This window comes from Cygnus olor, chromosome 20 (genome assembly GCF_009769625.2).
Source record: "Cygnus olor isolate bCygOlo1 chromosome 20, bCygOlo1.pri.v2, whole genome shotgun sequence".
In the NCBI taxonomy this organism is placed as follows: domain Eukaryota; kingdom Metazoa; phylum Chordata; class Aves; order Anseriformes; family Anatidae; genus Cygnus; species Cygnus olor.
This window is the reverse complement of record NC_049188.1, coordinates 8,793,894-8,809,277: the sequence shown is the minus strand read 5'-3', so window position 1 is coordinate 8,809,277 and position 15,384 is coordinate 8,793,894. Positions and strand designations below refer to the sequence as shown.

Genomic DNA, 15,384 nt, shown 5'->3' with positions numbered 1-15,384 from the left:
CTATATACAAATCCCAAGGGAAACAAACACGCAGGTGAATTCCTCTACTAGCCTTTCCTAGGACAAGGACACTGAATACACACTGTTGAAGGAAATACACAGATCTACTTCCACATCTGTTTGTATTCAAATTCTTGAGAATGTTTGGATGTTAAGAGGGTGACGTTGCCATCAGTGGCAGTTTGAAGGAAGAGGAAGAATGGCATTTGTCTTATCATGTGTGTCCTATAGAGCAGTAGCCTTCTACCACATCCACTGCCACCTCTCCGCTCCAATCCTCATGCCAGGTCTGTGCAGTAGCATGAAGCTATACGTCCCCTCTGACACTTCAGTTTTGTAGTGGTCCATGAAAGCATGAAATAAAAAATCTGTTCTTTCTTTTTATGCTAAAGAGCTACTTTCTATTGGCATCTTGTAGGAGATACAGCAGCAAGTAGATCCTGGAACCCTTTTTATGGAAGCCAGTTGTCAGTTTAGCATGTCGGGGAGGTGGCAAAGCCATTAGGACAGTCCAGCTTTAGAACAGAACACCCGGACAGGTTGTGCCATCTCCAGCCATGGAGGTTTTCAAGACCAGACTTGATAATGCCCGAGGAACCTGACCTTATCTCATAGCTGACCCTGCTTGGAGCAAAATTTGGACTAAGACTGCCTAAGGTCCCTTTCAGGATGAATTCTTCCGTGATTCCAGAACGAGATAGGAGCAGCCACCTCCAGAGAGAAGAATGAAGCAGAAGAACATCCTATCGCTCCGGTTCCCACACATCACACGTTGACCTCTGCAGCCTTTGCTTCTACAGTTGAAAGTGTGTGCTGGCAGTGCCTCCACCAACGTACTGGCTGCCTAAAATACCACTGCAGCTGCACAGTGAGCGCCCATTTATCTCAAGGCTGCAACTGCAATTAGCTGTTGTGGCCACAGGTCTGCCGAGCTACTTACAGTGGCATGATGTGTACAGCACCATGCTAGGATGTTGTCGATTTTTTTTTTTATTTAAGTTATAAAATCCTATTTTTGGGGGGTTTAAGATTCAGGCTTTGCAAAAAAGGATACAAGATGGCTAGAATTAAGCAAGTTACTTTACTTCAGCCATCATCATCAAGAAAGGAAGCAACTTTTGATAACCAGACAAGCAGATTGACCTTTCCAATCCCTTACAAAGCAAAGCTGAAGTCACTCAAGTCACTAAAAAAACCTATACTCTTCCCCCATAAGGAATTTAGAAATAAATTAAGGAAGCAAGCCCATGCACAGAAAAAAAAAAAACCACTTGTGTAATAAAAGTGAGCACTTCTATACACAGCTGACAAATCCTTTTGCACTTGCAAGTCTTCCTACTCAGCAGATGTGCAGAGCTAAGCATACCTCTCGCTCGTTCACCCTGGGAAGTAGCTGAGGTTCCCAGACAGCTCAGAGAAGTGGTCTGCATACCAGACTCTTGTACAACACATATTTAAACAGTGTCTGAAGCAGGAAAAAAAATAAAGTTGCTGTTTTCTTATGATACCGTAATTAATTTGTATCAGTTACTGAAGGCTCTCCCTGAAAAAATATTTTTGAAGCAGCTTATCTGACCCCAACGTTTGATTGAAAATCAGAAAATTAAGAACCCAATCTTAAATTTTTTCTTTCTTCTTTGAAATATTTCTAGATACTGTGAACTAGATACTAGATACTAGAACTGTGTTCTAGGACCTACTTTTCCAGCACTGTAATATAGCTGCCTGTCCGTCCAGATAAAGTTTTAAAAAAATGTATATAACCATGAAATTATAGAAATTGTGACTAACTTGAACGTTTCAGAAGAGCCCTATGCAGAGACGTGACAGGAACACCCCAACTAGAAAATACGCAGACAACTAATTTTATTTTTCCCCCCGTAGATCCAAATCTCCCATAAAGCCTCACCGAAGCTGTAGAGGTTTATTGAGTAGCTGCTGCTTTTTCTGTATGGATCACAAAGCCGAGAAAAGCCCATATGACTATGGAAGAGTGAAACAGAACTGTCCAGGACCAGTTTGTTCCCTTAGAAAGTTGTATCATCCATTGCCAGCCCAGGGGGAACAGGGCATGCAAACCCAACGGCAGAGTGCTTCTCCACACTCCACAGCTGCAGTACAAAAGCAGCATGCAAGACTTCCAACAAGCTTGGTGATAATCTTTATTAAAATGTTAATTTTTACTGCAAAGTGAGGTATTTGTTGCTGTAGAAACTCCTCTGAGCTAACAGCCTCAAACCAAGTGAAAATATTACCAAGTAATCCAGATTTCTTCAGTGGTTTGACTGTTACTGATTTATGTACTTTCACACTAAATATTAAAGAGACAGAGGGCCCTGTAAACGAGTTTTAGCTAACGGAGGTATCACAAAGAACAGCTCAGAGAAGAACGTGGAAAAAAATCATCTCTAGGTTACCATTAGCAAACCCTCCTTGCTGTTTTTTCCTTATCTGTAAGCAGGTGTGCAAATGAATAGAACAATGCAGGCACAAGACTGCCCTGTTTTCTTGCCAGTGTCCAAAGAAATCCAGAAAGGAGGTGGCTTACACATTTGTTACTCATAGCTCCTATTGTCTACCCTGTGCCTATCTTAACTCTTTGCTACCCCTTTTCTGAGGAAGTTCCTGGTAACAACAGTTCCCTTATTTAAAGCTTTCATTGACCCATTCCAAAGGTTATCTCAACTCACTAATTTTGGTGAACAATTTAAAACAAAGCCAATGCTTGCTATACTCACAGTTTATTATATTTTCTATGAAAAACATCACATTTTGCTATTAGCTTACTACTACCAGTCTGCTGTCTCACTCTCAAACTATCGCATTTGTACGAAGTTTCTGGAGTGAAGCTTCAAGCTTTGATTAGTTTTGAGTTTACATTTAATTATGGGCCAAGATAAAAGCAGGGAGAGACCTCCCGTACGTGTATTAACAAAAGCACACAGCGAACGGCAGGAACGCCCGGTGTGCAGACAAGCCTCCTGGTGGCCACCCATCAGGCAGCCTAGACCAAACACCAATCTCCTCCTTGTACAGCACAATTAATAAAGAGAGGAAGCTGATGAGGAAAGGGGGTGACTGGAAGAATGAGCAAGAAAAATTATGAACGGAATTTGATGTTGGGTTTGAACAAGTTATTTCTGGGAAAGAAAAAAAAGAAGTCGATGTTTTCCAGTTATTGTATGCAACTTTACCACTTCCATTTTTATCATAACTACTTTATAAAAGCCTGCTTGTGGTCTGCTTTAACTTCTTTTTTCTTCTAAAGAATACCCTTAAAACCTTTTGATTTAACCAGCCAGCAGCCAGGGAATCCTTTTCAGGCAGCAACTTACCAGATACTAATTGTTAGTTTAATCATGGGAGAGATCCATTTAATTTGGCGATCTTACTTTACGCTGCTAATTAAGTAACATTTTGCTTATTAGACGAACCTAATCATTCCATTTCAGTGAAGTCACAGTGTCGTGTCAGAACACAGTGCTGGGTTCTCCCAGTAACCATGGCTGGGTGTGGTAGCCTACTTTGTTCTGCTTCTGCAAAGAGAAACCCCGCATTAGGACATGGAAAAGCAATCCAGCTCAAGGCACAAGACCTTTCAGAAATGCTGGAAAGATGGGTTTAGCATGTGTCTAACTGTCACTATCGCAAAGTTCATCAGTTTAACTCCTTGCAGACAAGAAGCCGACTCTCGGAGCAGGAAGTTGTTCGGTGGAACTCCTGACGCAATGCAAACCGAAGCAGTTGCAGCTCAGTTTAATACAAACCCTCTTGAGTCCACGTTGACAAATTCTTTAACAAGCCCTGTGGTTACAGGGAAGCTGGTTTCAGTCTGAGTCACTCCTGTTCAAACAGTTTACTGGAAATGGAGGGGAGGGGGAATTTTCAGAGAAGTCATGTGATGGCCAGACAAACCACAACCAGTAAAGGTTCAGTGGAGTCAAAAACAGGTCCCAGCAACAACCGGCATTCAGTGTGCAGATGGCACTCAATCATTTACAACCGAGCCCTGCTGCATCTCAGCAATTCTATGGATTTAACCCTTTTTCACGTTTGTACTCCTTCAAAGGCAGGACGCAGTTTGGGAAGTAAACAACGGCAGCGACTGATAGTAACACAGGCAACTAGAAAATATTTTTATATGGAGATTTGGCTGCAGCAATATTGCACAGAAGCAAAGCCTAATGTGCAAATCATTAGTTCTTCAAAATATGCTACTTAATGAATCCAAACACTCCCAGTCATTAAGGCTTAGATATACAGCAGTGATATTGGTATGTTTCTCCTCTTAGCAAAGCGCACCATGACACTGCACGGGCGCATGCATTACGCATTACCGCTAAGTACCTCGAGGGAAGCTGGCATCAAGCTTCATTTTCACCAGAAACCTCCGTCAGCTTTAAGTGCTTCAGCACGACAGAGAAAAGGGGAGAGCACTTCACAACCAGCAACTCTTAAACGGTCAAAAAGCAACAGCCCTGCACGTGTGCGTGGAGACGTGGAGCTGCGCAGAGCTGTGCTAGCACTGTGTTATTACCAATGTGCTGCCCCAGCACTAAGGAGCAGATTCACTTCCCCTAATTGCAAGGTTGGTTTGAACGGCTGCGCTGGAGATACTCCTCCTGCTCCAAGGGCAGCTTTGATACAAGTCACCATTGCTCTGGAGTTTGACTGGAAGAGAGTTAAGAGCAACTGAATGCCATTTTAAACATGTATAATTCCTAAATACTGTCTTAAGTGTTAACAAATCGGGCCAAGTTGCTCTGTTTCTATAGCATGCTGGGCTCTGCATTGTGTGGAGCTTGGAGAAAAAAAAAAGAGCCCTGCTTGTAAACCGCACTCCTTCTCCAGGGCAAAGCCACCCGATTTTAACAAGAGCAGCCACGAGGCAAAAGAAGCTCCGGAGCTGACTTTATGTAACCAGGACAGGCTCACCAGCATGCACAGAGACACACAGAAAGGAGAAGTGAGTGTTCCTTTAAAATGAGGGGCTTTCTCTGAAGTATGCTAATGGAAAGTCCGAGGCAGACTTGCACATCATCCGCAGGCTAATGAGTTTTCTCAAAACCCCGCTCAAGGAGACAGGTCACTTAGATGTGCAATTTATGACACAAAATCCATCAATAGACTCTTTAAAGTAAATAATATTTTACTCTGTGCAATTTTGAATGGGGCACTAAAACTTTAAACCGTTTAATCCTTTTAAGTTCCTTTTTTTCCTATTGTTTTTTGAACTGCCAAGCTAGCAAGCGCATTCCCCCCTTACAGATCATTCAGGCTGGATGTTAAATTCATAGTCTATTCTCACCATGGAAGATTCTCATCTGTTTTTCAAAATTACCATTGTTTTTGAGAAACAGCAGCAACACGCTTTCTAAACAAAACACACGCACGCAAAAACGTCAAGCCATTTGGCTTTGCCTTGTAGGCATAGAGCAGCTCAGCAGAAGTAGAAGGGGAAGCTATTCTTCAAAATCTAACACACCCAATTTCATGCCTTTCAAAAAAGGCTGGATGAAGGGAGACCTTTATACTGAAAGAAGGCTTCTGTCATTTGATGTCAAACATTTGTGGTAGTCTCCACGGCATGAGACACTTGTCACATCCCCCATTTTCCTAAGCATAAGGCTTAAACTTGGGGAATGGGAGAAGCTGACGGAGGTAATAACGACTGGTATTAAGCAACTTAAAAGCAGACTTCATAACAGTTCATGAAGTTGCAATTCCAGGACAAACAGTGATAAACTATGCTTAAAATTGGGATTTACTCAAGGTCATAGGAAAAGGCAGGCCTGTCTCCCACAGACATCTAGCAAAAACAGGATTTAAGCCAAAAGCAGAAAGGAAGTCATATTAGCAAGTGGAAAAAACAGAACTGTCAGTTTTATGAGTGCAATACAATTTAATCAGATTGTCAAAGCCTCATGTTAAGAGAATTTTATAGAAATGAAACCACAAGTGTAGTTTTAAAAGAATTTTTTTCTGGCTATTCATCCACAAAACAACATGTTTCAATCCAAATTCAATTGCCAAGAAAATAAAATCAAAAGTACTGGTAAATAACACCATCATTTTCCTTAACTCATTACACAATGCCATTCATTTACTAAGGGCAGTCAATGCAGCTAGCTATATTTTGGCCTGTCCTGACAAAATGCTCTCTAGCAAAAAATTTTCTTTTTCTGCCCAAGAATCTTAATCTTACTGTGCGTTCTGGAAAGCAGCTCTGGCTGCTCTCAGAACTTTACATGCATATAATTTGCTGGGAGAGTTTCAGTAAACAGAGATAGCATTTCAGCACTTGAGCCATGTGTTTGACTTTTTTTTTTTTTTGCAGCTAGGGATTACTTTGCAAAGCAAAGACTGACAGTAGGGTAAAGACCAAAGCAGATTTTTTTTTTGCCACTGTATCTTTAAAGAAATAGAAGAGTTTATTACTTACAATAGCAGAAAAAAAACACTTTGGAACTTTTTAGCAGAGGGAGGCTCTCATAAAACACAGGGATTCCTGTTAGTATTACTAGATTGCACTCGGTATTTCCAAAAGCTTCATCCATGATTTGAGGGAGCATGGGGGTAGCAGGAAGAAGTATTTATTTGTATCAAGGAAGTACCCAAGACAACTGTGAGTAGTAAATAGCTTCTGCTGTTTGTATAATGACAGTCTCATGACCTGTTTCTACCTAGTGGTTTTGACAGACAAAATATCTGGATAAGAAGGAGTAATACAGCAAAGAAAATCAGTGGCAAGAAGTTTGAAAAAAAAAAAAAAACACATTAGATTTCTTTTAAGTCATTATTAATAGCTTCTGAAGAAGATGTAAACTCCTTACCTGAATGAAAAATTATCACCTGTAACATCTGACTCACGTACAGCATCAGTTGCAAACTATGCTGTAACACAAGCAGCATTTAATCTATCACGAAAATAAGTTACAAGAGTAACAAACAGGGATTCAGAGCAGTTTGGCTGCATTTTCACACCAGTAAAAATATGCTCCCTTAGGCTGATGAATGGGTCATGCACTGGCCCTTGAGGCTGTTAGTGGCAAGGCAGACAAGTATCATCCTGTGGGGATAAACTGACTGAAAATCATCTGGCCCAGGGAGGTTTTAAATGTAGCTATTCCACAATCGCAGTCGTTATAGCACCTCCTCTATCACTGATCTGTTAGCCTACTTTCTCCCTACCTTTATTGTGCTGTTTTAGAAACTCTAAATAAAAGCAGTATTTGTAGCAAATACTTTAGCTGCACTACTGTATGTGCTTCAACAAGCTCCGTTCTCATCCTCCTGCTGCCAGAGGTATCTCTACCCGGTGGAGAATCTTCTTCCACCCCTGGGAAGTCCCCTGTGAATTTGCACCAACGGATTTTTGGCCCATACCCATTTAATTGGAATGGTTATTTACTCCATCTAGTTGTTCTGTGTTTTATTAATTTTGTTGTTTTGCACTGTTCTTACTTGTGCAGTCTCTGCATGTTCCAGCATCTCCTCAAATTCCTGGTACTCTTCATCATCAGGTTCAGCACCAGAGAGTCGGGCCGCCCTCGCCATAAAATATGGAGGTAGCTCTCCAATTGCTGTGCCAGCACCCTGGGAAAAGAATAATCCCGATTTATTTTTTTGTTTGCTCTTAAATAGGAAACATGTGATACACACAAGCCCTTAGACATTTCAAAAGATTAGAAGCCAGAGATACGTGCTGCGTTATTCCAGAAGAACCGCGGAGACCAGCTGCCTTGAGATGGTTGTTTTTATCCACCAGGACAGATCCCTCCTGATTTCACATACAAAACCGTTGCTTTGAGACCCCACTTTCCTCCTTCCCTAGCTTAGGGAAATTCAGCTTCTCTCAAGGCAGACGCAGCAGGCCAGCGGTTCCCAAGCTGTGGCCTGCAAGGTCAAACTACGAGATCTGTGCATCCCTGGGGCCCCGCGAAGTGGCGTGCTGCCCAGCGGCAGCGCAGCTCCGCGGCCCGGGACGTGCAGCAGGGAGGCTGCAGCCCCGTCACTGTGCTGCGGCCGGAGCCAGAGCCAGGCAGGCTGCAGCCTGCTGCCTGCCCCGGTCCCTGACTCAGCACAGCCCTGCCATCTCACCCCGCCGCACGATGCCAGACACATTTGCCGGCATGTGACAGCCCTTGCTCCTGCACGGCCCTCGGAATAATCTGGGAACTCCTCCCCTGTGCCGTCATGCAGTTTACAAAGTCATGAGACTTTGTGCGAGTGTTTATTAGAAAACAGGCTCGGGTTTTACTGCCGCTACGAGCAAGGAAAATAAGGTTAAGCAAAGCTTGAGCTCGAGTTTCCTCTTTCCTTAAGATGGAATAAAGAAAGCCAAGAGAAGCGGAGATGAAAGCATGGCTCCTTTCTCACCACATGAGAATTATATTTGTTTTCTCAGGACATCAAATGACTCATTTCAGTCTTGTGGGTCAATGCATCATTAACCAAAGAAAAAAAGAATAGGAAAGAGACAACTAAGATTGAACATATGGATAAACATAGGCTGATGAAACAGGAACTTGGATTAAACTCAGAATAGTTTAAATATAGGACAGGTAATAGCACAATAGTTGGGCAGCTCATTGGAAAAGTGCTAAAACTTAGCAGCACACAGATGGCTTTTCTTTCTTAGGGTCAGTAGTAACAAACGCTTTTCTATTCCTTTGAAGCTATGTAAAAGCTTTTCAATTTCCTTTGTTCTCGCTCTAGATGCAGCTGCATGCAAGGGAGAATTCCAGCTTCTGTGGATATTCCAAATCAACAGGTTGTGGTTTTAAATACCGCTGTTCTCTGCAGTTACCCAAACTGTTCAAGTCGCAGTTTGAGCATATAAAGTACACAGCCTCACTTGTTTACGCCTTGTTTTCCACTGAAGAAAAAAATTTAAACGAGCACAACAAGCTGAACTTCATTAATCTGCCGGTTTCTGGCACAAGGGAAGATAAGCCTGCAAACAGTAGCAACAACGTTTCAGAAAAATTAACTTGAGGTTATGTTCTCAGGGTGATGCAAGAACAAAAAGTCACATTACTTCTCCAGGCTCTGCCAATTCGCCTTGGCTTCATTTTGTTAACCAAGGAAGAGGTTCGCATGCGTGTACTGGACATGAACTTTCTTTAAATTGGATAAGTCACATGCTCATTACAAAACATTTCAGAAGTGCAGCAAAATCATATGATTTCATGTCTGCCTGAGATAGGTTCCTTAAGTGCATTTAAAAAAAAAGCAAGCAATTAAGGGATACAAACCAGTAACTATTTAACTTCTTTTTGTAACATTAGTTCTCCATTTTCACAATTTAACATTGAATGCAATTTTAATAACAACCTATCAAAAAGGTAAATGCTGATCAAAATTCTTTTACACAAGTATATTCAGAAAAGGAAACCGGGAAATTACTCCACTAGAAAGAGTCTTTTAAACAGATTTTCATCCTGGCCAGGACACAGACTGCCTGTTCTGCTAATCCTGAGCAATTAAACAATTTTATTCTTTCCCCTCATTTCTTGTAAAAAAAAAAAAAAGAAAAAGAAAAAAGCTGCAACACATTAAAAATGTATGGCACTATTGAATTCCTTGTCCCTGTGGGATGGAAGGCTGTGAAAACTGGCATACACCTAGCAGATTGTTTTTGAGAGTCCTTCTGCAGGCCAGGACTTGTGGAGCCAATTTTTATAGCGATTTAAAAAAAGCATCATTTTCATTTCACCTAATAATTCCTTAGATACAGTGATATTTAATCCCAGTAACACTTATTATCTGCAGAAATGGCTATCACTGACATGCAGGGGACTAGTAATGATTTTAATCTCTGGAAAAAGCTGTACCTGGTTTAAGTTGGCTGAAACAGCTGCTGATGTTTTTGTGATCTGAATCAAATCCCTTGTGCAGATAAATCCCTGCACTCAAGCCTTGCAGGATACCTAGCCTGGACAGCTTTATAGTCAGAGGCCTGCAGAGTCCCCAGTGGGACCGTCCTGCTTTCAACATTTTACATGAAAACTTGTATTCCTACCACCCTCCTGTCTCCCTCCAAACAATCAAGCAGATTGGCCAGGTTTCACTTCGGAGCCTTTCAACATCATTTCACTTTACAAGTCTAAAAGAAACAGGCTCTTGGTGCAAGCACATCTGTACACATCCAGTAATTCCTTTTCTTTCCAATTACCCAGCATTTATCATAAGTTCACATTTTAGATCCAATTAAAAGTTGCTGGTTTCATTAAAAAAAATGTTGTGAGTTCATTCAATCATACCCAAATCAGGAATTATACTTACTATTCCTGATTTCACTTTAAAAGGTGAAAAGCTATTCAATTAAAAAATTTTCAGTAAGGTTCTGAGTTGAAAAAAAAAAAAAAAATAGCTTGCTTTGTTTTCTGGAAGTCACTGTTACTTTCCAGCTAAGTAGAATTTGTTTTTAAGAGAGACAGAATTGAGAGTAATTTTCTTCAACAGCTTCCATAAAACGTGAACTGGAATTAGGACAAAAGAAACATATTGGAAGAAGCAGCAGGAGTTGCCAACTTGATTTGGCTTACAGGAAATTAGCAAGCAATGTTTATGTACTCATGAAACATTCCAAGAAAGCATAACATTACACTAGACACCACTGGTAGACAGAGGATGCTCCCAAGGGAAAATCTCATGGAGACAGAGTTCAGTGAAAAGGTAGCTGACAGTGAATTTGAAGGCGAGAAGAAAGAAAGGCGGGGAAGAGGGGGATGCAAAGCGTTCTGGCATGGTCCTATTTCCTTGTCCTTTCCCTAGCCTGAACCAAGAAATGCTGCTCACATGAGACTGAAGATACCATTTGTTCTCCAGCCTGGCTGCTCAGAAGGACGCAAGATTTCAGTGTTTGCAGCTCTACTCACTCATTTCTAAACTAGTTAATTCTCCTCATAGTTCAGTTATTTTAAATGCTGAAGATTAAGCAATGCATGTTTACCCCGAGTTACATTTTTATTTTGCAACCCTAGAAACGTAATTGTAAATGCCATTTTTATTACTCTAGTCTTCATTAAACAAACTTAAGCAGAAGGGAACCAGCAGCAAAATAAAAAAGGAAAAAAGCTTATATTTATGGTCTTATAAGTACTTGTACTTCCAGCTACTTATCAAGCATTCAGGCAAATCTGTCCACTCATTTGAGAGACTGACATTTAAAACATACTTTGCTTCTTGAGAGGGCTGTAACTCCACTTTCTCCGTTGTTATTTTGACGTTGGTACTGCTGTATGCTACTTTAGTCTATAATGTGTACAACCTAAATGTAACTTTTTTAGGTAGCAAAACTGCTGATAATTTTAAAAGCTGTTAGTGACTGAAGTTGCCTTAAGGTATCTTTTCATGTCATTGGAAGGTATTTGGGAATACCAGGGCAGACATCAGATACTGTGTATTTTCAGAATTTCCTCTCTGTACATTTGAACTGGAAAACCAAAAATTTAATAATTAAATCAGAACAGGAAGCCAGTAGTAAAATAAAGTTCATTTGGCATGCAGTTCACAGCAGATGCATCTGTATAAACTGCAATTCCAAATCACCTACCCATAATGAAAAAAACAACTGACCAAAATCCTCCAAAAATCAAGCTGTTAAAAAAAAAAAAGCTGCAAAAGGAATGAAAGGAAAACAGAAAGGAAGTTCTGATGACAGCATTTCCTAAGACCTTGATTCACTTAAAAACTAACCTGCTTTTCCTGTTTGAAGCAAAGAGTTTGCCATGATGGGAACAGGCAGAGAAACAAAAATAATATACAAGATTTTGCGACATAGCACTATATTTAATCTATTTTATTGATGCAACCCAGAAAAATGTCTCAGCTATGATATTAGGGTCTGAGTCCTTTATAGGAATAACTGCAAATTCATTCAAGTTATAGGCTCAAAGTTAGTGAAATTTATTGCTCAACTGCATTCAGTGTAAGACCTGACAGCTGCAAGACCACTTCCAATGCAGATACCCCCTCTAAAACTTACCTTTTGCATCAACAGCTTTGAAGCACACAAGTATTTTCTGCTATAATGTAGAAAAAGAGTCAACACCACAGTTGACAGAAGACAATCCTGTAATAACCTATTACTTTAATAGGAGATTAATACTACAGGAGATTAATACCATACAGCTAGTACAGAGAAGGCTGATCGGGAGGAAAGTAACTATTTATTATTGCAGATATGTTACTGTTGGCAGTGTAAGCCATCATTATTTTGCTCAATTCAGCGATTTTTGTGTATTGCTGAGCACAGAAATTAAGTACATAAATTAAAATTCCTTAAGTTTTATAAAGCAAAGCTTACCCACATGCAGGCCTCCAGCCTGACTTTTGAGATGATAGCCCAGAGAGAGATGGATCCATCAGTTGCCTCCTCATCGGGGCAGATAATTTGATCCGGGTAAGGAGGCTCAGGAAAATTAACTGAGTTACATTCATAAGCAGCAAGAGTAACTGATGCTATGTGTGGACCCTGAAAAAAAACAAAGGTAGTTTCAAATGCATTTTATGTTAGTAGTAATAAAAATTAAAATAAACACACTCATCCCTGACATAAAGGACCAAGGCTAAAACTTACCTTTTCTCACTTTGGCCATTAACACAGTTATATACATAAACTAGATTTTCTAGACAATCTGAAGTGTAATTTTAGTTTATTAATACTCTTAAAAAAAAATCCCTCTTTTCAACAGTTAACATTAAGGAGTCTTTCAGTTCTTGCCATGCCATTCTGCACTAGTATGACATTGCTAAGGCAAAATAAGAATTCTTATTTCTGAAAACCAGAAAATTTTCAAAACTTTAAAATGGTCTCTTCAAGGTATTTATGGCCTGCAACTTTATTAGAGCAGCTGTTTTCCCTACTGTTGTTTTTAGAGTACGATTTAAATTCCATGTTAATTTTTTTTTTGGAACGCCTAGACCTTATCACATCTTCCAGTGGACCTTTGTAACTTTTGGATCTTTCTCCAAAAATCTGTTACTTAACTTGTGCTGGTTTTTCTATGTATACAAGAAAGTGACCTTACTGCTGTTTGCTAAAATAGTTTAAAATGTAATTCAAAACTGTAATGTTATTTAAATGCCACATAAATGAATTACTTCTTGTCTCCAACTAGCAGTAAAAGATTTTTTGGACAAACCTCCAAACAAAACCAGCATCAAAATCGATTCAGGAATTGAACTGCTACATAATGCTACAATCTAAAAGGATTGCTATTATTTTAATACAAAAGAAGTCAGAAGCAATTCGATAGTTTCTTGCCTGAGTAATAGATGTTGTAGCTAAAAGAAATCACTTAGCTAAAGGTTGGGGGAACACTGTTGGGGGGATAAGGAAAAAAAACAAGATAAACTAAGCTCTTTTCATAAAATCACAGATTTAAATCTTAAATTTTCTTTACATGCTCAATATATTACACTAACTTCTGCTATTAATTGATGGCTTTTGACATCATTTTTGGGAACATACCGTCAACAATTTTCTTCTACATTTCTTCCTTAAAATGAGTCTCGTGCATTTTATTAGATCGATAAGGAAGCCTGATAACTCTCCCCCAAGCTAGATTTATTACAGAATAACGAGGGAAAGAGAAAGTATGATTGACCTAAACGCTGCCTAAAAACCCTGCACAAGGCTCCCAAAGCTCACTTTGAAATGCAGGAGCAAGAGAGATTCAGAGGATCCTGCAGGCTTCATTTGCACATTAAAGGGTGAAATTCTACAGCGCCATGCCTCACACAAAAGGTGAAGCAGCCTCATTGACTTTCCTAGACTTACTTGGAAGAAGGATTTCATTGCCTTCATTCATGTCAACATTTCAGGTCTCACTGTACACACCAGAGCACAAGACTTAGATAATTATACTGACGCTACAATTTATTTAATGGCAGCGAAGAATGGTGAAAAAAATACCAGGTATCTTTTTCTGTATGACAGCTGTGACTACTGTTGTCACATGTACACAATTCAAAAATAAAACCAGTCATCTGGCATGCAATTGTTAAAAGAAAAGCTGCTCTGATACCAAGCAATTTCTTTTATTCCTTGTTACTTTATAGGAGACTAATTCAAGAAGTGGTTTTAGGCCTACTTCTGTGAATACTCACGATAGAACCTACCTATCGAGCTGAAAAATGAGGCACAGTCTATCCCAAATAAAAATAATCAAAGGTTCATTAAAGTAAAATTGAAAAAGAAGAGATCCAGAACTTGATACACAAAAAGCGATGTTGATATAGAAGGAGGGATGAACAAGTGACAGGTAACGTGCTAGAGCCATTTCGCTAGGCCGCAACGGCAGTGGCCTCCTTTTTGGTAACAGCTGCAAGGCACTCCCTGTCCTCCCCAGTTTCAGATCTAAACAAATAATGTATCTCTGTTTTACTCATGGAGGACAGAGGCAAAGAGAGAATTGAAACTTCCCTGAAATTACAAAGTACATTTCTGGTGAGCCTGGGAACCTCTTTCTGCACCACACAAACTCGGGGAGTTCAGTTCCATCCCGTTCCCCTCCCCGACCTGACAGCTAACTTGGGACAAAAAGGTCTCTCAAGCCTTCTTCCCTAAGTCACGGTTTTCACCTGCATAAATTTTCAATAAAAACCTCTTGAATATGAAATTTGCATGGAGGAAATCCCCACGTACTTGACTTGTAAATGACCATTTCCTATGTTCCCTTGCGAGTAAGGGTAAGCTTGCTGCCAAGGCAGTGAGGTACGGTGTGTGAATCAAGAAGTATGATTTTCAGTTCTACAAAATTTGGAAGATCAACCACACTGCAGCGTAACTACAGCCAGCTGTGATGGGAGACTGTTAGTTTCAGTTTTATTATAGTAAGAGACAAATATAATCGGTACTGTAGCGAGGCCCCCACCCTCTTCGCAAGGTTTCACTGACACCATTACCAGCCCTTCTCAAGCTGCACGCAGGCAGTGCAGGGAAGCCACTGCACTCCCAGGAGACTGCAAAGACAAAATGCCTACCAGGAGACCGCTGTGCATGACCAGCATGCTTTTGTAGGAGCTTCTTGCCATGAGCAGCTCCTCCCAACAGAGTTGCCATCCTTGGATGGCTTCACAGCCTCCAAGTGTCACCTCCTGTTAGGAGAGCTCTCCCAGTCCTCAACGAACATCTGCAAAAGGAAAAATTGTACAAGGAGCAGCCAACGGAAAAAAAGGCATTTCACAAAGCTGCTGTAAATGGCCAGCGAGCCACCTGAAGACTACGCCAACTGAACATAATTCTTCCACTGCAATGTAAACAGTTCTATAATGGAAAAAAGTTGGAGTTATGGAACCCACAGAAGCCACATTTTAACTGGAATGAGAAATAAACCATAAACAGTTCATTAAGAGTGATGAAGTGTGGAGTAT

At 40.4% G+C, this 15,384-nt stretch overlaps 1 protein-coding gene across 4 annotated transcripts in view; it reads right to left on the bottom strand.

Annotated features, from left to right (window-relative positions):
- VMP1 (vacuole membrane protein 1) overlaps positions 1 to 15,384 on the bottom strand; it is a 65,421-nt gene that overhangs the window by 25,872 nt on the left and 24,165 nt on the right. For 2 of the 4 annotated variants that reach the window (XM_040532321.1, XM_040532322.1), the window contains 2 exons: positions 12,314 to 12,481; positions 7,465 to 7,596 (listed from right to left, as the gene is read on the bottom strand). In XM_040532321.1, coding sequence (XP_040388255.1) covers positions 7,465 to 7,596; positions 12,314 to 12,481 — 300 coding nt within the window. Of the gene's footprint in view, positions 1 to 7,464; positions 7,597 to 8,100; positions 8,140 to 12,313; positions 12,482 to 14,994; positions 15,139 to 15,384 lie in introns of those variants that run through there. The other 2 variants (XM_040532324.1, XM_040532325.1) reach the window with 2 other exon arrangements.